The 24,599-nt window shown below is 39.3% G+C and overlaps 2 protein-coding genes and 1 long non-coding RNA gene across 7 annotated transcripts; 1 reads left to right on the forward strand and 2 right to left on the reverse strand.

Annotated features, from left to right (window-relative positions):
• On the forward strand, positions 1-24,253 carry LOC146476262 (uncharacterized). 5 transcript variants are annotated; one of them, XR_014865676.1, is made up of 3 exons: positions 19,343-19,460; positions 22,980-23,001; positions 23,590-24,253. It is a non-coding gene; the product is annotated as an uncharacterized LOC146476262 (long non-coding RNA). The 5 variants fall into 5 exon arrangements; XR_014865674.1 differs by lacking the exon at positions 19,343-19,460 and adding an exon at positions 20,071-20,583; XR_014865677.1 differs by lacking the exons at positions 19,343-19,460; positions 22,980-23,001 and adding an exon at positions 1-293.
• LOC146476263 (inter-alpha-trypsin inhibitor heavy chain H4-like) lies at positions 2,308-10,491 on the reverse strand. The gene is made up of 2 exons (XM_085114795.1): positions 8,801-10,491; positions 2,308-5,515 (listed from the first exon to the last, which is right to left on the reverse strand). Exons 1-2 carry the CDS (start codon positions 9,559-9,561, stop codon positions 4,261-4,263), a joined length of 2,016 nt encoding a protein of 671 aa, XP_084970921.1. The 5' UTR covers positions 9,562-10,491; the 3' UTR covers positions 2,308-4,260.
• LOC146476264 (inter-alpha-trypsin inhibitor heavy chain H4-like) lies at positions 11,905-19,158 on the reverse strand. Its single transcript, XM_085114794.1, has 2 exons — positions 18,321-19,158; positions 11,905-15,060 (listed from the first exon to the last, which is right to left on the reverse strand). Exons 1-2 carry the CDS (start codon positions 19,079-19,081, stop codon positions 13,806-13,808), a joined length of 2,016 nt encoding a protein of 671 aa, XP_084970920.1. The 5' UTR covers positions 19,082-19,158; the 3' UTR covers positions 11,905-13,805.
• Positions 24,254-24,599: the final 346 nt, after the last annotated feature.

The following is a 24,599-nucleotide window of genomic DNA, read 5'->3' on the forward strand; positions in this document are numbered from 1 at the left end:
ACACGCACCAAAACGACCAATTTCAGATAGATCAGCAACGTTATAATTACTGGCAGTGCATTCAAATGAAACTGTTTGCAAATTGTCTCATCGTAAACAGAGAAAGTAATGTAGCTCACTTTTTAAAGCTCAAAAGGTTAGCATTCCTGGATCGCTACCGACGCCACTGTTCCACTTGACCAGCGGGGATACAAAGAAAATCGACAGCTCCCTTGTTCCGGACCAGGAGCTTTCTGTTTCCTGTTCTGTCATGAGTATGTTCCAGTGCATCTTCAAAGACTGTTTTTGAAAAGGTAGGCAATGTTAATGTCTCCTGTATAGTTGATGTACACTGTGGGAAACGCTTCAGAGATCGTGAAAGCATAGCTTTTCATCTAGAGCGCCTTTCATCTTTCATGGCTCGTGCTCAGCCTTTGAACATCAGTATCCGTTACATACAAGAGAGCGAGCTTATTTGTGTAATTTTCAATCATAATTTTTGCATTCATCCATATAAATTTCTGGCATACCGTTTACAATAAATAATATTCCTCGACTAATTCAAACAATTTCATCCCGGTTTCCCTGAAAACCTACAATGGTTTGACTGTTTCATGTGGCCATGCCTTTCTGTGGAACAATATTATATTTAACAGTCTGTTCAATGTTTCTACATTTTAAGCTCAAGTTCTTACACCATTCAGTCGATTACTAACAGCTATAGCAAAGGCAGTTGAGGAGGCAGATTTTGTAACCAGCCCTTCAGTACTGACTTAAAATTGGTGTCATTTGGTACTGAATGATTCTGATTAAATAGGCCTTATCACGGTTTTCGACGCCATTTTGACGAGTAGGCAAACCCCGGGGGGATACTCGGGTATAAACGTCACGGGGGGTCCGACGTATTTTTTTGGGTCTAAAATTTTCAACTCATGTATTTTTTTGGGTTGAAGATTTAACCGTGTATGAGGCAGGGAGACACAAAGACTTTTGGGGTGGAAATTTTTGATTGGGGAGTCTCTCTGGGGGTTACCTTTTTCTGGTACACCTCTTTTGTTTGGAAAGATTTTGGCGTTTGAGTTTAGAAATATGTTTGCTTAGGAATATCCCTTTACACATGGCGTGGCAGATGCCATGCATGCTCCTTATTGAACAGGTTTCCATTGACAATAACTATGCATAGGTCATTATAAGGCCCGAGTGAGAGTAAACTGGTTTTCCTCATTGAAGTTATCTTCTCTCTCTGGCTGTACAGAAATATTAAATCTCATTCTGAGATATTTATTGAAGTTGACTGTAAAATGCTGGTTTTTATTGTTATGTGTGGTGATCGAGGGGGTTAACTAGAGCAAAAAAGGTAATTTCAACGTAAGATTAATCTACCAATCAAAATATTATTATAAAACTGATAAAAACCTTACAGCCAGTGTACAACTCCATGATTTAGTAACCAGTCTACTGTATTTTAAAAGTGGGCCGGGGATGTTAAGGTTAGTTTACAATGACACCTGTAGATAACTTTTAAGAGCAAGCAAAACACTTGAAATAGTTGAATAGAAGTGAATTACGGGATACCAGAACTGGTGTGAAAAGTGTTTGGAGTAGTGTCAAATACCCCTCAACTAAAATAAAGGCTTGGTACAAAGCACCAGTAAGTGCTTTTAATAAGAGATCTAAACCTGCTCGTTTTGACAAAATCCTTCATTTTTCTGAATGAACCCTGAGTACTGATGTTGTCACAACATCTTGTTTGGTTCACCTTCTGGGAAGGATACAAATTTTGGTTTTACGCATGTGAAGGGGAAGGGGGAGCCATATTTTTGGCAAACATTGGTAAGTGAAAGAATAAGGGGGGCGGGGTGAAAACTCTAGATGGAGCCTCTCCATGACAGTTTACTGAGTGCAGACAATAAAAATTCTGCACCTTATGGGCCAATTGTATATGGTGCAGAGGCCCAAGAGAGGAGAACAAATAAAATACATTCATTCAGTGGTCACAAATTTACACAGCAGAACATAGTGCTTGCCATGATTACTTCTACTGAGATTTCAGTTTTTTCTTGAGCACCCAGTAATAATTATTGGGTGCTCAAGAAAAAAACTGAAATCTCAGTAGGAGTAATCACCCACAACTAAAGTGTTCCTGTATTCGTCTTGTCCCACCTCGATTAGTTTTGTAACTATTTCGGGATAAGCCATTCATTCTGTTGTTTTTCAAATAAATTGTTGTTAATTGATTGTTGTTGTTGTCACTAAGCCTGAGTTGCGCTGAACTCTGAGTTGCAAGAAGGCTGTTAGTTAGCTAAATGAACGACTGAATACCACAAATCAAATCAAATCAAACTTTAATAATCACTCCTCGCAAGGCTTTTCAGTAACTATTTACAATATGAATCACTAATACTAACATCAGTACAAAATCAATAAAATATACTAATATCTACATATCTACTAATTGACTGCTAATCATCTGACAAATTGTCTCTTTCATTCAGCATGTTGGTTTTCGGAGAACATTTTAAGGCCTTGACTGAGGTGGTTGATTGTAAACCTTCGTCTAAAGAGTTCCATAGAGAAACTGCTCCATAGGCAAATGTGCGTTGACCACGACAAGTCTTATATAAAGGGATATGAAGCTTAATGTTATTACGAGTTGTGCGATCATGAACAGCTGATCTTTTTTTAAGTTTCATACATAAGTAGTCAGGTGCTAAATTGTTTGCGCATTTGTATGCCATGACAGAATTTCTAAATTGGAGCATCTCATTTATTGACAGCCAGTTAAGTTGTTGGAGTAGCAAAAGCAAAATTGAGCCATACACGACCCTTGGCTACTGGAATCAGAGAATTTAATTTATTTGATCAATCGAAGCTCCTATGGAAGGAATATTATACGGTTCAGCTACGCTGCGGTCAAGATGCTAAAACATGGAACCACCAGCTTACATTTGCCCGGAAAAGAAGAGTATTTCGATCTTACAATTCACATGGATATACAAGCCAACCCTGGGCCAGTCTCTGACTCTGATATGGCTCGTTCATCGGCGAAACCATGCTGCATTGAGAAGAAAGGTGCCATAGTCATGTGCTCCCTATAAAATTGAGAAGCCTGATAGGTCAATTTTCCATAATATTTGCGACTGTGAAAGCCTCTCTTAGCTCAAAGCTCAGTTTGTCCCTGAACAAGCTCCATCAGGGATGGAACCTTGCTGAGCCTTTTGAGTTTTATCTCAAAGAAACCTTGGCTTGGTGATTGTACCTTATTATAGGAAATTAACAATGCACGTTGACAACGCGAAGAAAATTTACGTTACACTAAATTAACGTGAATTTTTCAAAAGTTAGGTTTACATGCATTAAATTAACGCGACTTTTTCGTTAAGCATCTTGCTTAATTTACTGCTATTTTCATAATTCTGCAAACTCGCACTTTACATTTCTGAATGCCAAACTGCGTTTTGGCTTCCGTCAATAAAACCTTCCAAGACAAGGCACGGATGTTTCTAAGTTTTCTTTCAGGCCGAAAATTTGGTTTTGAAGCCTAACTAGACCCTATCAATTCAAAAGATAGTGACTCTGAAGAGCCAATAGAGGAGTCATGAACTAATAAGGTTTTGTAATGAAATAAAGGTGCTTTAAAATAACAATGTTGTAAAATAGTAGAGTATATAGTATATATGTATATAACTGGCTCCAAGCGCGAGAAAACGCGTGCGAACAAGTCACAATTGGTTTTGGTTTTGCTTCTCATTGGCTAGAAGGTGGCGCAAATTTTGCAAATCACCCACGGAGTAGGGGCACCCAACGACAATTTTCTCTCAGATTCTTTGAAACGTTATTTTAGGCGATCTGGAGTGGCTTTAAAGCTCTATTGGTTCATTTTAGGCAGCGCTATAATATTTTTATCTGTTCGGTCATTCTAGGGTAACTTGAGTCTTTTCGAAATTAGTAGGGCATTTTTGTCCATTTCCCGAAAACCTTAGGTGTTATTTCCTTTCCGAAAATCTTAGCTGGCCTTTTTTCTGTACACGAAACAACATTTTTATCAATCCGAAAACACTAGGCCTAAAATTTCCCATAACACGAAAGTTCGAGGTGAAAATTCCCTTGAGAAAATTGTAGGGGTTTAAGGGCCTTCCGAACAGATAATTTACCGAAACGATTCGTTGGGTGCCCCTGACGGAGACAAGTAATAAAACAAAACTTTTACAAACGCGAAACTACTTTGACAAAAACCGCCCTAAAATAATCAACAACCGATAAATGTTATCACTTAGGAGCTTAGAAGGCGCATAACTGCACAAAGAAAAATAGCATAAAAAGGACCGGCAATCCAGCGAAAGACCGTCTGCACTCAGAGCTAGAGGACCTCGAGCTCACCGCGCTGCTGCTTATCTTTACTCTTATGTTTGATCCTCCCGCATCCAGGCTTGATCCTTCTTCCAGGTATGAATTGGATTGGACAACCACCAGCGATGTAAGAGGTGTGACAAAGTTATACTTTAGGGACATTCGTAGTACCTCGGCTTTAAATTGAGCTTGTTTATTCGGATCCTTTGACACCAACAACTGGATAAGTAGCTGCTTGATTTTCATGTAAGCCCACAGTCGTTCAGTGAAATCTTCGATTATCACTTCATCAGCTGGGACGGTCAAGTTGAGGAGAGTGCGTGACAGAGAGTACGTGACAAGACTACTACCAGCGTCACCACGCACATTCACTTTCATTAACCTTGAGGAGGCGACATCCTTCAGCTTTCCACTCACGATAAGCTCCGATCCTTTGTAGTAGCGCCCAAATGACGAAGCAGTGGTATAGGCGACATCTACTACATCTTTAGGATATTCAAATCTGATTTTCAGTAATAAAGGCGTGCTGATCTCGTCAAAGAAGCCTTCAAGCTGGCCAGAAGCGTCTTTATCAGGGTATATCCTGCGCGCTGTTCCTCCATTTTCCGCGGATAGGGCTTTCAGAAAATCAAAGTCCAGATTGAATCCAAACCCCAGGGCAAAGATGGAAGCTTCTATTACGTTAGCTCTTAAAATATTGGCGCGGATCCGTGAAGGTGTGGTCTCTCCAGCAGTTGGCTGTCCATCTGTAAGGAACAGTACCATGGGGACTTTGCCAGCGATCGCAGAACCTTGTTGTTCAGCGGTATTCTTCAGTAGTTTCAGAGCCGCCAGTAAAGCATCATTGATATTGGTGCTTCCTCTTGCGTGGACGTGATCATTCACAAATGCTTTTGCATCCTGGATATTACCATTAGTAGCCATGACTGCGTCAGCCTTCCACTGGGAAACAGCGCCGCTAAATAGAACGATATTGAACAAGTCACCAGCACGGAGTTGGTTCAATATAGCATGCATCGCTTGGCGGGTTTGTGAAATCTTCGTACCACTCATTGATCCACTGATATCGATGACAAAGACAACGCTTTTGGGGAGCGGGTTTAATCCACTTGGAGAGAAATATTGAACGAAGTAGGAACCAAGGACCTGAATAACGCCGGCGTCGCTTCCGTGATGCACATCGTACCTGGATAATGAAAGAAATTAAACGTGTAAAGGATCACGTTTTCCAGGGGCGTTGTTCTGGGGCATGTGAAAACGCTGCACAATTTGCTTTATAATTAAATGTGTGTTTTGTGAAATGTGTGAAATGATTGGGCTATCACTTGAGCGTAAATTGCAACACATATACATTAAAGGAAGGCGCCCACTTTTCGTTGCTACGAATCTCGAGCTCGGGATGTTCGGCCTCTGCTTTCTTAAATGAAGGTCCATACTATATACAATACAAAGTTCGTTTTTTTCGCCCGGCTTATGACAATATGGAAAAAGCAGATTTTAGCTACGAACCACGCATTTTTCAGAGGTAATTAAACTTCAGTTTGGGGAAAGAATACCATGATAAAGCTTTTAAGAATTATTTTTCCTAGATTATCACGAAATATGCGTGTTTACCCATATTTTGTTTTTGGATTTTAACAGCCCCAGGTTTTATCATTCACCTTTTCCCGCATTGTCATAAACTATGGAAAATTGCCTCCTTTTTATAACAGGAATAAATAAATAAATAAATAAATAAATAAATAAATAAATAAATAAATGAATAAAAAACGGGTAGACGGAAGTTTCTGCCGAATCGAATAAATGTGATTTTTACAACTTTTTCGTTAACTTTACTCGAAACAATAAATAATGAAAAATAAAACCTTGAGAAAAAAAAAAAAAAAGGAAAACGCTGGCAAAAAACAACCGACACTCTCGAAGAAAATCAAATCCCTACAGCCATGAATATTCTTTTACCGCAATGAAAGTGTACTTGAGTTTAACAATAGGGCGATATTGGACGTTTTGGCTGTTTTCACAGGAAAACAACAGAGATGCTTTTTTACTCGGGCCGTAAGGCAGACCGAGTTAAGGTTTCGGTAGCATTGTCAAATTCTTTTTTCTTTTTGGGGTCGGGATGGGCCGAGAGATAAGACTTCGGGCCACGAGTTATTGTTCTAGGTCTCGTTTTTTGTACTCGGCTGGTACGAGTTGCGTTTTCTGTCGTGTTATCAAATTCTTTAAATTCTCGGTCGCGTTCTTTGTTTTCGGGCCGTAAGGAGTGTTTACAATATGCGGGCCAGATGTGCAGAGCATGAACAAAACATCCGAGGCATGCGAGGCATGAACAACCCCAACATAAACTGCTAACCGTTAAGCTAACCGGTGGGCTATTTAAGCTAACCTAAGTGCTATTTAGGCTAACTGGAGTGCTCTTTAGGCTAACCGGAGTGTTTTTTAGGCTAACCTGAGTGTCTCAAGGTTAGTTTTGTTTAACCGAAAATTTGGCAACTAAATCAGTCGATGATCTCGCGGGCCAAGATAGATAAAGATGTCTCACGTTCACTATAGAAAAACAATCGATGAAGAAACGGTTTCTGTCTTTAAATGAAAGGTGAATAACAAATGCTTTCCCCTGTATTTTATTTAAAAATATAAACAGCGAAACATTGAAAAACGTACAAGGATATAAACGTACGCGTGATGCGTAACATTACTCTAGATCCCGGGAGGGGGGTACCCAACAGATGCTTGGGTAGAGAGGTGCGGCCCGGGCGTTCAAACCCTGACCCTGTTTAAGACACAATTCTCCGATTTCCCTATCCCGTTTAAGACAGAATTCAAAATTTGCAGGCCCCTTCTAAGACATTTAACCCAAAATCACACCCTGTTTAAGACTACAATGAAATAAGAATACACTAGTTTCTTACTGTAGTTCAAAGCATTGGCAATCACAATCTGTTTAAGCCATTAAGTCATGTAGGGATACCCTGTTTAAGACAGAAAGTAATGAAATAGATACCCCGTTCAAGACAAAACACCCTGAAAACCATACCCTATCGGGCCGCACGTCCCCGTTAAGGTCACATAAGGGAGTACCTCCCGGGTCTAGATCATACCGAAAATTACGATCCGTCATTGACTTGGCATCACATACATATAAGGACCGTACAAATGGTTTCTGTCTCTAAACGAAAGGTGAAAACGTAAGGATTAAAGCCCGGGGATTATAAAAAGCATTCGTATGACAAATGTCGTTTTCCCCTGTACTTCATTCTGACTGCAAGAAATGCAATTCTATCTGGTGGTTACTTATTGCCTCACTACATGTATATCTCTGTATCTATCTATTTGGTAGCCTGCGAGCAAGCTCTCTTGGGGGTGGGAGGCGGGAGGGGGAAAGAGGATCCACCTCCAAGAGAGCTTGCTCGCAGGCTATCTATTTGGGGGAATTGGCGATGCTGGAGGTTAACACTGTTAACAAATTGTAGGCTTTACGCACCACACAGTCAAATATGGTCCGAGTATAAGCTGGAAACAGCTTCTTGTTTAAATTTAGTTGTTGTCTAAGGAATTTATAGGAAATTTTACACCTTCTCTAAAGATTGTAGAAGACATGCATTGAAAGTTGCTTTTGAGCGTGATCACAGGAAAACTGCAGCAGGATAAGCCATGAACAAAATTTTGTTTTCTAGCTCTTTTTTGGCTTTAATTTGTTGTTGTTAGTGTTTTGCTGTTTAAAGCAGAAAATCTGTAAAAAATAGTTTCAGCAAACAATGTCAAATATGTCGAATCAGAAAAATTATGTTACCTAAATAGAAAAGCAATTGCCAAAATAAATAAAAACTACGCAAAAGTCTCATGCTACAGAGCAGAGGTTATCATTTTTTTAAGGTTTCAATTGACTGTTGCTGTAACGTTTAAAAATGTAGTTCAATGAAATGCTTTGCGCTTTAATTTTAGGTTTTACATTCCCATTAATGTCTTAAATTCCACAAATGCAATGAAAACCTGAGATGCATGTGAGATCCAGACACAGTATTCCGTCATCCCTAAAAACAGGTCGCGTTGTGAATTATTTAGCACAGTTAAATTGAGCCGAAATCGCCAAATAAGCCTTTTACGAAAAGCAACTAACACTCAAATAAAGGGACAAATTTCCAAAGGTTTTTGGGCTTTCACTATTTAATCACCGGCAATGAAACGAAAATCACTGAGAATCAAACCGTCCTCCACAATCCCGCGTCCAGTCCAATAACATCGTTATGACCTCCAACAAAATAAATAAAAAAAAAAAAAAATGTAAAAATAATAGATCAATAAATAAACGATCTGGCAAAATAGCTATCGCTTAATTCTCAGGCGTTTCACGACAAAATTTAGACTGTAAGCTATTTGTTTTACGTACACATATTTTGGATCGCGTGATTTTCAATGCGGAAGTGCATCGCCGCACGAAGCTTGAGATCATCAAAGTCATTTTGTTTACCTCACAATGAAATCTCCGTAAATTCCCTGGAGTCCTTGCTTTTCTTCGCTTGGACTGTACTCGATGTGCACTGATTTTGGTGAAGTTTCTCTCACCACAGCTGACGGGTTCCCCTTCTCGAGGGCGTCGCTCGGATCCTTGCGAATTTTCATCACGTCAACATAGCTCAGGGGCTGTGGTTCCTCGATATCGACGACAACCTTCACAACTGGAACTATCTCTTTCGGCCGAACGCTAATCACTTGTTCGTAGTATCCTTTTTTCCTTTGCAAAAGCTGTTGATAATTTAAACGGAATTCTGCAGTACTGCTCGGTGCAACATTGAAAGCGATTTCAAACAGGTCCATACCTCGTATGGCTACACCACTTGATGACTGGCTCACAAGGCCCGTGTTTAAACTCTCGTTCTTCGCTTTTTCGTACTCTTCTTTCGCAGCATCCTTTTCTTTCACCACGCCAATATAGAGTTTGCCATCCACAACCATCGAGAAATTGGAAATAAAGGCAGTTTCTGGGAGCTGAACAAGGAATTTTGCTTCTTGGTTCCTCGGGGATTTGTTCTTCATTATGCTCGTCACAAGCGTGTTAGCAAACCGTGAAGATATTTTGGAAGCTATCTGCAGACTCAGCGGTGCTAGATCGTTGTTTTGCGCATTTCTCCGGAGACGATTTGAACGGGGGTTGACACCAGCCGTGAACATTTTGGTGCTTGCCAAATCGACAAAGCTTAGGAGGATAGAGATGCAAAAAAGCGGCCTCATTTTGCTTGACACTGAAACCTTTCTCGTTGCGTATGTGCCTGGTACACACCCTCACAATTCACCTATTGACGTCTGAGTGGCTTTGTATGGGCTTTCCGGATCTATAAGCACACGCACCAAAACGACCAATTTCAGATAGATCAGCAACGTTATAATTACTGGCAGTGCATTTAAATGAAACTGATTGCAAATTGTCTCAGCGTAAACAAAAGAAAGTGAAAAGATTAGCATTCCTCCTGGATCGCTACCGACGCCACTGTTCCACTTGACCAGCGGGGATACAAAGATCGACAGCTCCCTTCAGATACTGCCGCTTTCTGTTTCCTGTTTTTTTAAATACGTATGATCCAGTGCATCTTCAAAGACTAATTTTGAAAAGGTAGGCAATGTTAATGTCTCCTGTATTGTTGCTGTACACTGTGGGAAACGCTTCAGAGATCGTGAAAGCGTAGCTTTTCATCTGGAGCGCCTTTCATCTTTTGATGGCTCGGTGCTCAGCGTTTTAACATTAATATCCGTTACATACAAGAGAGCGAGCTTATTTGTGGAATTTTCAATCATAATATTTGCATTCATCCATAGAAATTTCTGGCACACCTTTTATAATAAATAATATTCCCCGACTATTTCAAACAATTTCATCTCAGTTTCCCTGAAAACCTATAACGGTTTGACTGTTTCATGCAGCCATGCCTTTTTGTGGAACAATATTACATGTATTTCTCAACAGTATGTTCAAGGTTTTTACATTTTAAGCTCAAGTTCTTACACCATTCAGTCGATTACTAACAGCTATAGAAAAGGTAATTGAGGAGGCAGATTTTGTAACCAGTCCTTCAGTACTGACTTAAAATTGGTATCATTTGGTACTGAATGATTCTGATTAAATTGTGTTTGTGTCACTGTGTTTTTGTTGTGGGAGTGAAGTCAGGGGCAGGGAGGGGGGCGGGTGTGGGGGGGGGGGGGGATGGAGGCAGTTTAGAGGCAGGGAGACACAAAGACTTTTGGGGTTGAAATTTTGATTAGGGAGTCTCTCTGGGGGTTACCTTTTTTCTGGTACACCTCTTTTGTTTGGATGCGAAAGATTTTGGCGTTTGAGTTAACAAAATATGTTTGCTTTGGAATTAATCCCTTTACACATGGCATTGCAAATGCCATGCATGCTCCTTATTGAACAGGTTTCCATTGACAATAACTATGCATATGTCATTATGAGGCCTGAGTGAGAGTAAACTGGTTTTCCTCATTGAAGTTATCTTCTCTCTCTGGCTGTACAGAAATATTAAATCTGAGATATTTATTGAAGTTGACTGTAAAATGCTGGTTTTTATTGTTATGTGTGGTGATCGAGGGGGTTAACTAGAGCAAAAAAGGTAATTTCAACGTAAGATTAATCTACCAATCAAAATATTATTATAAAACTGATAAAAACCTTACAGCCAGTGTACAACTCCATGATTTAGTAACCAGTCTACTGTATTTTAAAAGTGGGCCGGGGATGTTAAGGTTAGTTTACAATGACACCTGTAGATAACTTTTAAGAGCAAGCAAAACACTTGAAATAGTTGAATAGAAGTGAATTACGGGATACCAGAACTGGTGTGAAAAGTGTTTGGAGTAGTGTCAAATACCCCTCAACTAAAATAAAGGCTTGGTACAAAGCACCAGTAAGTGCTTTTAATAAGAGATCTAAACCTGCTCGTTTTGACAATATCCTTCATTTTTCTGAATGAACCCTGAGTACTGATGTTGTCACAACATCTTGTTTGGTTCACCTTCTGGGAAGGATACAAATTTTGGTTTTACGCATGTGAAGTGGAAGGGGGAGCCATAGTTTTGGCAAACATTGGTAAGTGAAAGAATAAGGGGGGCGGGGTGAAAACTCTAGATGGAGCCTCTCCATGACAGTTTACTGAGTGCAGACAATAAAAATTCTGCACCTTATGGGCCAATTGTATATGGTGCAGAGGCCCAAGAGAGGAGAACAAATAAAATACATTCATTCAGTGGTCACAAATTTACACAGCAGTACATAGTGCTTGCCATGATTACTTCTACTGAGATTTCAGTTTTTTCTTGAGCACCCAGTAATAATTATTGGGTGCTCAAGAAAAAAACTGAAATCTCAGTAGGAGTAATCACCCACAACCAAAGTGTCTTCCTGTATTCGTCTTGTCCCACCTCGATTAGTTTTGTAACTATTTCGGGATAAGCCATTCATTCTGTTGTTTTTCAAATAAATTGTTGTTAATTGAGTGTTGTTGTCACTAAGCCTGAGTTGCACTGAAGTCTGAGTTGCAAGAAGGCTGGTAGGTAGCTAAATGAACGACTGAATACCACAAATCAAATCAAATCAAACTTTAATAGTCACTCCTCGCAAGGCTTTTCAGTAACTATTTACAATATGAATCACTAATACTAATATCAGTACAAAACCAATAAATATACTAATATCTACATATCTACTAATTGACCGCTAATCATCTGACAAATTGTCTCTTTCATTCAGCATGTTGGTTTTCAGAGAACATTTGAAGGCCTTGACTGAGGTGGAGGATTGTAAACCTTCGTCTAAAGAGTTCCATAGAGAAACTGCTCTATAGGCAAATGTGCGTTGACCACGACAAGTCTTATATAAAGGGATATGAAGCTTATTGTTATTACGAGTTGTGCGATCATGAACAGCTGATCTTTTTTTAAATTTCATACATAAGTAGCCAGGTGCTAAATTGTTTGCGCATTTGTATGCCATGACAGAATCTCTAAATTGGAGCATCTCATTTATTGACAGCCAGTTAAGTTGTTGGAGTAGCAAAAACAAAATTGAGCCATACACGACCCTTGGCTACTGGAATCAGAGAATTTAATTTATTTGATCAATCGAAGCTCCTATGGAAGGAATATTATACGGTTCAGCTACGCTGCGGTCAAGATGCTAAAACATCGAACCACCAGCTTACATTTGCCCGGAAAACTGAGAAGAGTATTTCGATCTTACAATTCACATGGATATACAAGTCAACCCTGGGCAAGTCTCTGACTCTGACATGGCTCGTTCATCGGCGAAACCATGCTGCATTGAGAAGAAAGGTTCCATAGTCATGTGCTCCCCGGCTATAAAATTGAGAAGCCTAATAGGTCAATTTTCCATAATATTTGCGACTGCAGTGAAACCTTCTCTTAGCTCAAAGCTTAGTTTGTCCCTGAACGAGCTCCATCTTGCTGAGCCTTTTGAGTTTTATCTCAAAGAAACCTTGGCTTGGTGATTGTACCTAATTATAGGAAATTAACAATTTTTCAAAAGTTAGGTTTACATGCATTAAATTAACGCGACTTTTTCGTTAAGCATCTTGCTTAATTTACTGCGATTTTCATAATTCTGCAAACTCGCACTTTACATTTCTGAATGCCAAACTGCGTTTTGGCTTCCGTCAATAAAACCTTCCAAGACAAGGCACGGATGTTTCTAAGTTTTCTTTCAGGCCGAAAATTTGGTTTTGAAGCCTAACTAGACCCTATCAATTCAAAAGATAGTGACTCTGAAGAGCCAATAGAGGAGTCATGAACTAATAAGGTTTTGTAATGAAATAAAGGTGCTTTAAAATAACAATGTTGTAAAATAGTATAGTATATAGTATATATGTATATAACTGGCTCCAAGCGCGAGAAAACGCGTGCGAACAATTAACAATTGGTTTTGGTTTTGCTTCTCATTAGCTAGAAGGTGGCGCAAATTTTGCAAATCACCCACGGAGCAGGGGCACCCAACGACAATTTTCTCTCAGATTCTTTGAAACGTTATTTTAGGCGATCTGGAGTGGCTTTAAAGCTCTATTGGTTCATTTTAGGCAGCGCTATAATATTTTTATCTGTTCGGTCATTCTAGGGTAACTTGAGTCTTTTCGAAATTAGTAGGGTATTTTTGTCCATTTCCCGAAAACCTTAGGTGTTATTTCCTTTCCGAAAATCTTAGCTGGCCTTTTTTCTGTACACGAAACAACATTTTTATCAATCCAAAAACACTAGGCCTAAAATTTCCCATAACACGAAAGTTCGAGGTGAAAATTCCCTTGAGAAAATTGTAGGGGTTTAAGGGCCTTCCGAACAGATAATTTACCGAAACGATTCGTTGGGTGCCCCTGACGGAGACAAGTAATAAAACAAAACTTTTACAAACGCGAAACTACTTTGACAAAAACCGCCCTAAAATAATCAACAACCGATAAATGTTATCACTTAGGAGCTTAGAAGGCGCATAACTGCACAAAGAAAAATAGCATAAAAAGGACCGGCAATCCAGCGAAAGACCGTCTGCACTCAGAGCTAGAGGACCTCGAGCTCACCGCGCTGCTGCTTATCTTTACTCTTATGTTTGATCCTCCCGCATCCAGGCTTGATCCTTCTTCCAGGTATGAATTGGATTGGACAACCACCAGCGATGTAAGAGGTGTGACAAAGTTATACTTTAGGGACATTCGTAGTGCCTCGGCTTTCAATTGAGCTTGTTTATTCGGATCCTTTGACACCAACAAAAGGATAAGTAGCTCCTTGATTTTCATGTAAGCCCACAGTCGTTCAGTGAAATCCTCGATTATCACGTTATCAGCTGGGACGGTCAAGTTGAGAAGAGTGCGTGACAGAGAGTACGTGACAGGATTGCTACCAGCGTCACCACGCACATTCACTTTCATTAACCTTGAGGAGGCGACATCCTTCAGCTTTCCACTCACGATAAGCTCCGATCCTTTGTAGTAGCGCCCAAATGACGAAGCAGTGGTATAGGCGACATCTACTACATCTTTAGGATATTCAAATCTGATTTTCAGTAATAAAGGCGTGCTGATCTCGTCAAATAAGCCTTCAAGCTGGCCAGAAGCGTCTTTATCAGGGTATATCCTGCGCGCTGTTCCTCCATTTTCCGCGGATAGGGCTTTCAGAAAATCAAAGTCCAGATTGAATCCAAACCCCAGGGCAAAGATGGAAGCTTCTATTACGTTAGCCCTTAAAATATTGGCGCGGATCCTTGAAGGTGTGGTCTCTCCAGCAGTTGGCTGTCCATCTGTAAGGAACAGTACCATGGGGACTTTGCCAGCGATCGCAGAACCTTGTTGTTCAGCGGTATTCTTCAGTAGTTTCAGAGCCGTCAGTAAAGCATCATTGATATTGGTGCTTCCTCCTGCATGGACGCTATCATTCACAAATGCTTTTGCATCCTGGATATTACCATTAGTAGCCATGACTGCGTCAGCCTTCCACTGGGAAACAGCGCCGCTAAATAGAACGATATTGAACAAGTCACCAGCACGGAGTTGGTTCAATATAGCATGCATGGCTTGGCGGGTTTGTGAAATCTTCGTACCACTCATTGATCCACTGACATCGATGACAAATACAACGCTTTTGGGGAGCGGGTTTAATCCACTTGGAGAGAAATATTGAACGAAGTAGGAGCCGAGAACCTGAATAACGCCAGCGTTGCTTCCGTGATGCACATCGTACCTGGCAATGGAAGAAAGTAAACGTGTAAAGCATTAAGTTTCCCAGGCGTGTTGTTCTGGGGCATGTGACATCGCTGCACAATTTGCTTTATAATTAAATGTGTGTTTTGTGAAATGTGTGAAATGATTGGGCTATCACTTGAGCGTAAATTGCAACACATATACATTAAAGGAAGGCGCCCACTTTTCGTTGCTACGAATCTCGAGCTCGGGATGTTCGGCCTCTGCTTTCTTAAATGAAGGTCCATACTATATACAATACAAAGTTCGTTTTTTTCGCCCGGCTTATGACAATATGGAAAAAGCAGATTTTAGCTACGAACCACGCATTTTTCAGAGGTAATTAAACTTCAGTTTCGGGAAAGAATACCATGATAAAGCTTTTAAGAATTATTTTTCCTAGATTATCACGAAATATGCGTGTTTACCCATATTTTTGGATTTTAACAGCCCCAGGTTTTATCATTCATCTTTTCCCGCATTGTCATAAACTATGGAAAATTGCCTCCTTTTTACAACAGGAGTAAATAAATAAATAAATAAATAAATAAATAAATAAAAACGGGTAGACGGAAGTTTCTGCGGAATCGAATAAATGTGATTTTTACAACTTTTTCGTTAACTTTACTCGAAACAATAAATAATGAAAAATAAAACCTTGAGAAAAAAAAAAAAAAGGAAAACGCTGGCAAAAAAGAACCGACACTCTCGAAGAAAATCAAATCCCTACAGCCATGAATATTCTTTTACCGCAATGAAAGTGTACTTGAGTTTAACAATAGGGCGATATTGGACGTTTTGGCTGTTTTCACAGGAAAACAACATGCACAGAGATGCTTTTTTACTCGGGCCGTAAGGCAGTTTCGGTAGCATTGTCAAATTCTTTTTTCTTTTTGGGGTCGGGATGGGCCGAGAGATAAGACTTCGGGCCACGAGTTATTGTTCTAGGTCTCGTTTTTTGTACTCGGCTGGTACGAGTTGCGTTTTCTGTCGTGTTATCAAATTCTTTAAATTCTCGGTCGCGTTCTTTGTTTTCGGGCGGTAAGGAGTGTTTACAATATGCGGGCCAGATGTGCAAAGCATGAACAAAACATCCGAGGCATGCGAGGCATGAAGAACCCCAACATAAACTGCTAACCGTTAAGCTAACCGGTGAGCTATTTAAGCTAACCTAAGTGCTATTTAGGCTAACTGGAGTGCTCTTTAGGCTAACCGGAGTGTTTTTTAGGCTAACCTGAGTGTCTCAAGGTTAGTTTTGTTTAACCGAAAATTTGGCAACTAAATCAGTCAATGATCTCGCGGGCCAAGATAGATAAAGATGTCTCACGTTTACTATAGAAAAACAATCGATGAAGAAACGGTTTCTGTCTTTAAATGAAAGGTGAATAACAAATGCTTTCCCCTGTATTTTATTTAAAAATATAAACAGCGAAACATTGAAAAACGTACAAGGATATAAATGTACGCGTGATGCGTAACATTACTCTAGATCCCGGGAGGGGGGTACCCAACAGATGCTTGGGTAGAGAGGTGCGGCCCGGGCGTTCAAACCCTGACCCTGTTTAAGACACAATTCTCCGATTTCCCTATCCCGTTTAAGACAGAATTCAAAATTTGCAGGCCCCTTCTAAGACATTTAACCCAAAATCACACCCTGTTTAAGACTACAATGAAATAAGAATACACTAGTTTCTTACTGTAGTTTAAAGCATTGGCAATCACAATCTGTTTAAGCCATTAAGTCATGTAGGGATACCCTGTTTAAGACAGAAAGTAATGAAATAGATTCCCCGTTCAAGACAAAACACCCTGAAAACCATACCCTATCGGGCTGCACGTCCCCGTTAAGGTCACATAAGGGAGTACCTCCCGGGTCTAGATCATACCGAAAATTACGATCCGTCATTGACTTGGCATCACATACATATTAGGACCGTACAAATGGTTTCTGTCTCTAAACGAAAGGTGAAAACGTAAGGATTAAAGCCCGGGGATTATAAAAAGCATTCGTATGACAAATGTCGTTTTCCCCTGTACTTCATTCTGACTGCAAGAAATGCAATTCTATCTGGTGGTTACTTATTGCCTCACTACATGTATATCTCTGTATCTATCTATTTGGTAGCCTGCGAGCAAGCTCTCTTGGGGGTGGGAGGCGGGAGGGGGAAAGAGGATCCACCTCCAAGAGAGCTTGCTCGCAGGCTATCTATTTGGGGGAATTGGCGATGCTGGAGGTTATCACTGTTAACAAATTGTAGGCTTTACGCACCACACAGTCAAATATGGTCCGAGTATAAGCTGGAAACAGCTTCTTGTTTAAATTTAGTTGTTGTCTAAGGAATTTATAGGAAATTTTACACCTTCTCTAAAGATTGTAGAAGACATGCATTGAAAGTTGCTTTTGAGCGTGATCACAGGAAAACTGCAGCAGGATAAGCCATGAACAAAATTTTGTTTTCTAGCTCTTTTTTGGCTTTAATTTGTTGTTGTTAGTGTTTTGCTGTTTAAAACAGAAAATCTGTAAAAAATAGTTTCAGCAAACAATGTCAAATATGTCGATTCAGAAAAATTATGTTACCTAAATAGAAAAGCAATTGCCAAAATAAATAAAAACTACGCAAAAGTCTCATGCTACAGAGCAGAGGTTATCATTTTTTTGAGGTTTCAATTGACTGTTGCTGTAACGTTTAAAAATGTAGTTCAATGAAATGCTTTGCGCTTTAATTTTAGGTTTTACATTCCCATTAATGTCTTAAATTCCACAAATGCAATGAAAACCTGAGATGTATGTGAGATCCAGACACAGTATTCCGTCATCCCTAAAAACAGGTCGCGTTGTGAATTATTTAGCACAGTTAAATTGAGCCGAAATCGCCAAATAAGCCTTTTACGAAAAGCAACTTGCACTCAAATAAAGGGACAAATTTCCAAAGGTTTTTGGGCTTTCACTATTTAATCACCGGCAATGAAACGAAAATCACTGAGAATCAAACCGTCCTCCACAATCCCGCGTCCAGTCCAATAACATCGTTATGACCTCCAACAAAATAAATAAAAAAAAAAACAAAAAAAATGTAAAAATAATAGATCAATAAATAAACGATCTGGCAAAATAGCTATCGCTTAATTCTCTGGCGTTTCACGACAAAATTTAGACTGTAAGCTATTTGTTTCACGTACACATATTTTGGATCGCGTGATTTTCAATGCGGAAGTGCATCGCCGCACGAAGCTTCAGATCATCAAAGTCATTTTGTTTACCTCACAATGAAATCTCCGTAAATTCCCTGGAGTCCTTGCTTTTCTTCGCTTGGACTGTACTCGATGCGCACTGATTTTGGTGAAGTTTCTCTCACCACAGCTGACGGGTTCCCCTTCTCGAGGGCGTCGCTCGGATCCTTGCGAATTTTCATCACGTCAACATAGCTCAGGGGCTGTGGTTCCTCGATATCGACGACAACCTTCAAAACTGGAACTATCTCTTTCGGCCGAACGCTAATCACTTGTTCGTAGTATCCTTTTTTCCTTTGCAAAAGCTGTTGATAATTTAAACGGAATTCTGCAGTACTGCTCGGTGCAACATTGAAAGCGATTTCAAACAGGTCCATACCTCGTATGGCTACACCACTTGATGACTGGCTCACAAGGCCCGTGTTTAAACTCTCGTTCTTCGCTTTTTCGTACTCTTCTTTCGCAGCATCCTTTTCTTTCACCACGCCAATATAGAGTTTGCCATCCACAACCATCGAGAAATTGGAAATAAAGGCAGTTTCTGGGAGCTGAACAAGGAATTTTGCTTCTTGGTTCCTCGGGGATTTGTTCTTCATTATGCTCGTCACAAGCGTGTTAGCAAACCGTGAAGATATTTTGGAAGCTATCTGCAGACTCAGCGGTGCTAGATCGTTGTTTTGCGCATTTCTCCGGAGACGATTTGAACGGGGGTTGACATCAGCCGTGAACATTTTGGTGCTTGCCAAATCGACAAAGCTTAGGAGGATAGAGATGCAAAAAAGCGGCCTCATTTTGCTTGACACTGAAACCTTTCTCGTTGCGTATGTGCCTGGTAAACACCCTCACAATTCACCTATTAACGTCAGAGTGGCTTTGTATGGGCTTTCCGGATCTATGAGCACACGCACCAAAACGACCAATTTCAGATAGATCAGCAACGTTATAATTACTGGCAGTGCATTTAAATGAAACTGATTGCAAATTGTCTCAGCGTAAACAAAAGAAAGTGAAAAGATTAGCATTCCTCCTGGATCGCTACCGACGCCACTGTTCCACTTGACCAGCGGGGATACAAAGATCGACAGCTCCCTTCAGATACTGCCGCTTTCTGTTTCCTGTTTTTTTAAATACGTATGTTCCAGTGCATCTTCAAAGACTAATTTTGAAAAGGTAGGCAATGTTAATGTCTCCTGTATTGTTGCTGTACACTGTGGGAAACGTTTCAGAGATCGTGAAAGCGTAGCTTTTCATCTGGAGCGCCTTTCATCTTTTGATGGCTCGGTGCTCAGCGTTTTAACATTAATATCCGTTACATACAAGAGAGCGAGCTTATTTGTGGAATTTTCAATCATAATATTTGCATTCATCCATAGAAATTTCTGGCACACCTTTTATAATAAATAATATTCCCCGACTATTTCAAACAATTTCATCTCAGTTTCCCTGAAAACCTATAACGGTTTGATTGTTTCATGCAGCCATGCCTTTTTGTGGAACAATATTACATGTATTTCTCAACAGTATGTTCAAGGTTTTTACATTTTAAGCTCAAGTTCTTACACCATTCAGTCGATTACTAACAGCTATAGAAAAGGTAATTGAGGAGGCAGATTTTGTAACCAGTCCTTCAGTACTGACTTAAAATTGGTATCATTTGGTACTGAATGATTCTGATTAAATTGTGTTTGTGTCACTGTGTTTTTGTTGTGGGAGTGAAGTCAGGGGCAGGGAGGGGGGCGGGTGTGGGGGGGGGGGATGGAGGCAGTTTAGAGGCAGGGAGACACAAAGACTTTTGGGGTTGAAATTTTGATTAGGGAGTCTCTCTGGGGGTTACCTTTTTTCTGGTACACCTCTTTTGTTTGGATGCGAAAGATTTTGGCGTTTGAGTTAAGAAATATGTTTGCTTTGGAATTAATCCCTTTACACATGGCATCGCAAATGCCATGCATGCTCCTTATTGAACAGGTTTCCATTGACAATAACTATGCATAGGTCATTATGAGGCCTGAGTGAGAGTAAACTGGTTTTCCTCATTGAAGTTATCTTCTCTCTCTGGCTGTACAGAAATATTAAATCTGAGATATTTATTGAAGTTGACTGTAAAATGCTGGTTTTTATTGTTATGTGTGGTGATCGAGGGGGTTAATTAGAGCAAAAAAGGTTATTTCAACGTAAGATTAATCTACCAATCAAAATGTTATTATAAAACTGATGAAAACCGTACAGCCAGTGTACAACTCCATGATTTAGTAACCAGGCTACTGTATTTTAAAAGTGGGCCGGGGATGTTAAGGTTAGTTTACAATGACACCTGTAGATAACTTTTAAGAGCAAGCAAAACACTTGAAATAGTAGTCAGAATAGAAGTGGATTACGGGATACCAGAACTGGTGTGAAAAGTGTTTGGAGTAGTGTCAAATACCCCTCAACTAAAAGAAAGGCTTGGTACAAAGCACCAGTAAGTGCTTTCAATAAGAGATCTAAACCTACTTGTTTTGACAAAACCCTTTATTTTTCTGAATGAGCCCTGAGTAGATGTTGTAACAACATCTTGTTTGTTTCACTTTCTTTGAAGGATACAAATTTTGGTTTTATGCATGTGAAGGGGAAGGGGGAGACATATTTTTGGTAAACATTGGTAAGTAAAAGAATAAGGGAGGCAGGGTGGAAACACTAGATGGAACCCTCTCTGTATGACAGTTTACTGAGAGCAGACAAAATGAATTGTGCACCTTATGTGCCATGTATATTTGTTTTAATTTGTTTTAATATTTTTTGGCACATTGTTTTTTAATACGAATCAACAAGTTTTTCGAAATTGATTTAACTATAAAAGTTAACGTTAAAAGAGAACGACGTTTCGACCATCCAACGGTCATTTTCAAGTTCAAAATGAGAAGTATAAAATAAAATATGTGCTTATATACAATTGTGAGAAAACTAATGAGATACTGACTTAAAAAGCTCTAAGATATTCACATCTAAACAATATAAAAAATAATAGCGTGAATGATAAATACAAAGGAACGCTCAAAACGATAAAAGGTATTTAAAAGGTATTTAAAAGTGAAATAATTAAGCAAATAACTTCGCGTGGATCGAGTCGCATTGTTTGTTCAGTTTCGGCTTTAGGTCGCGAATAAACAACATCTCGAAGATCAAGCAGTCGAGTTTGCTCTGACACTTTCTCAGGATTTTGAAGTTGCTTTTAATGGTCTCTGGATCCTGTCCATGCTCGTCCTTTACATGATTGCCAATTGCTGATTGTTTGTGTTCCTCCACACGTTGATGTAAGTTAACTAACGAAAAATTCTGGCAGGGGGGAGTTCAAGTCCCCCCTGCCTCTCCTGCTACGCGCCTGGGCCTTGTTGTTCGAAAGCTGAGTAATGCTAATTCCCGATTAAAAGTTAACAGAGGTTTTCATCTCCCTTGATAAAAATGTTTTTCAAAGCTGATTTCAAGCTTAAGGTTATGAAAAGTCTAAATCAAAACTGAAGGGCAAAAGTCTTTTGGAAACCGCTTATTGATTAATAATTAAACTTGAATCAAAGTTCACGTTAACCCAGGATTTGCTTAATTGGGATTTGAATAACTGGGCCCTGATGATTACTGCTAATTGGGGATCGAACAAATTCAGCCCGGCTTTTTGAGGCGTCTGTTTATACATTGTTTATTTTCTTATTTCATGCCATCATACCTTTCATTTGCTTATGAAAGTCATGTATAAGGTGAGAAAAAAACTGAAACCCCAGTAATCACCCACAACCTTGAACTCATGAAGCCAGCTGCACTAAACCTTGACTTGCAAGAAGGCAGGTAGTTAGCTAAATGAACGACTGAATACAATGTTTCTGCCACAAATTATATTTTGAAAAGATAGCTTCCATAGTCATGTGCCCCCTGTAAAATTGACACGCCTAATAGGTCAGTTTCCATGATATTTGCCACAGACTGTGAAAGCCTCTCTTAGCTTAAAGCTTAATTTGTCCCGGAACGAGCTCCATCAGGGATGGAACCTTGCTGAGGCATTTGAGTTTTATCTCAAAGAAAACTTGGCTTAGTGATTGTATATTCATGATCACAACACCTTTAAAGGGTACATGTTACAATCTAATTCTGTCAAGGAATGCCAGCACAGTGTACTTACAAAACAATTATGAACTTTCAATGTTTCCACCTGAGGAATCATTTTAAGATACAAAAGAAGACCACTTTTTCATTGAAACATTTAATTGTTTCGTGCATGACTGAACATTTTATGAAAGTCAATGCTATACTTGCGGCTGCAAGCAGACATCTCCTTTTTCCTTTAACAAATTGACATCAGTTGTCTGTACTCTTATTCTTAAAGATCATAAAATAATGTCATAAAATGTTCCAAAATCAAGTGGAACAATGAGTGGTTTCACTGCCAAGTTTTCATCATTTTATAGCATCATTTTATTGTCTATAAGAGAATACGTTAAGGTTTAGCAATACCAAACCATAGATCAAAGCAACTGTCACACTTTATCAAGCCTCTAAGGACTGGAACAACTTAGACAGTGACTTTAAAAACATCAAATCATTGTCCCTTTTTAAGGCAAAGCTTAAAAGTTTGTGAATGACGATTGCTAAGCTATTTTTAAATTCGTTTGATCTTGTGAAATCATTTTTTAGGTAATTTTTTACTTTATTTTTAATTTGCAGGGCCCCACTGAAAACTGCCGAGGCAAGTGGGCTCCCTGGATAAATATGATTATTATTATTATTATTATTATTATTATAAACTACACAGTTCCGCGTTATGGCCAGTACCTCAAACATGTGCACAGCCATATCACCAGGGCAGTGGCAGCCACAGACAGCTATTTCGGCCTCATCAGCATCGAGCAAACACATAAGCAAGTAAAACTCAACGATAACATCAAACGAGGTTTTGGAGTCATCATGACACCAAAACGACAACAACAACAACAACAATTTATCATGAGAAAAGACAAATTACCATTTCCAAGTTCAAAAAAATAATGATTAGAATAGACTGTCAGAAATCGTTTGCTGAAGATTAACAAAATAAATTATTATTATTATGTAATGCCACATAAATAGTTTGATGGGAATTGAGTCCAACTGGACATTAAGAGATTTTGTCAATTCTCTAAAAAAAAATTAGCAGCATTTCATGCACTCAACAATCGAGAAAAACATGTTTGTCAGTCTTTTGGGACAATGCAGTGTTTGTCACTATAGTCCTTGCCAATAGTGCTTGGCAAGCACTATAGTGCTTTTAAAAAACCAAACTGTTGTTCTATTGCAGATGGCAGAGAAGCCACCCAAATCTCCTCCCCCAGGGTACAAGAAAGTGCAAACCCAGTACTGGGAGGCAGCTAATGTGCGTAAAAAGCGCAATCCAGTTAATGGACATACAGGGATATATGCTTATCACTGTGATGATTGTATGTGCGGCATGGGTGGTTGGCCTTGTTACAGAGATGGACACATATGGAGTTGTTGTGGACAGATTGAAAAATATTGCAAATGCACAGAAACCAAGAAGTAGCCATCTGGTGTATCATTGCATCTCAAAGGCAGATTGAAATCAGTATATAACTCAATACAAGAATAAGGACAAGACATGGATGTATAATATTCCGTTAGTTTTCGTAATCACAGCACAGCAGATCCTCAGTAGTTTTTTAAATTGAAAATGTATAGTAGTAGGCATCCTTCAGTCTTGGGAGACAATGGTGTGCCCCCTGTTGGGTCAGTGTTTCTGTTGAGAGCAGCGGCGGATGTGGCTCAGCAGTCAAATCTATACAGAATTGATAATTCTAATTTGAAATTGAAGAGAATCTATATTTGTTGGTCCATAAAAGATAAATTTTACAACATAAAAATGTCTGCTGTATACTTGTAATGATGCTTGCAGTCTATTTCAAATGTTTAGAAAATAAAACACTCCTTAAGTCATGATTACAAAAGATGATTGATGATTATGTTGCCAGCATCCACAGCAGAAGTTGGTCTTTCCACAGGTGACATATCAGCTAATAAGGCTAAACAAATCAGTTGCAAGACAATATTATTATGTTAGAGAAGTTGACTTTGGGTCTCCTGTAAAACAAATCGAGCCTGTAGAAAGATCAGCAGCAATTCTACCCACAACTTCTAGATTTCAAGTCTGGAAGTGTAACAACTTTGCTGTGCTGCCTCCAGATTTTGCATCCACTGCAGATTTTGTGTTGAATGTTGTACTTTATTCTTAACATTTATTATTATTTTTTTCTTTTTTTTTTAATTTGCTGGACAAATCTCTATTTATTTTGC

This window comes from Pavona decussata, unplaced genomic scaffold (genome assembly GCF_977016875.1).
Source record: "Pavona decussata unplaced genomic scaffold, jaPavDecu1.1 SCAFFOLD_78, whole genome shotgun sequence".
NCBI classification, from domain to species: Eukaryota; Metazoa; Cnidaria; class Anthozoa; order Scleractinia; family Agariciidae; genus Pavona; species Pavona decussata.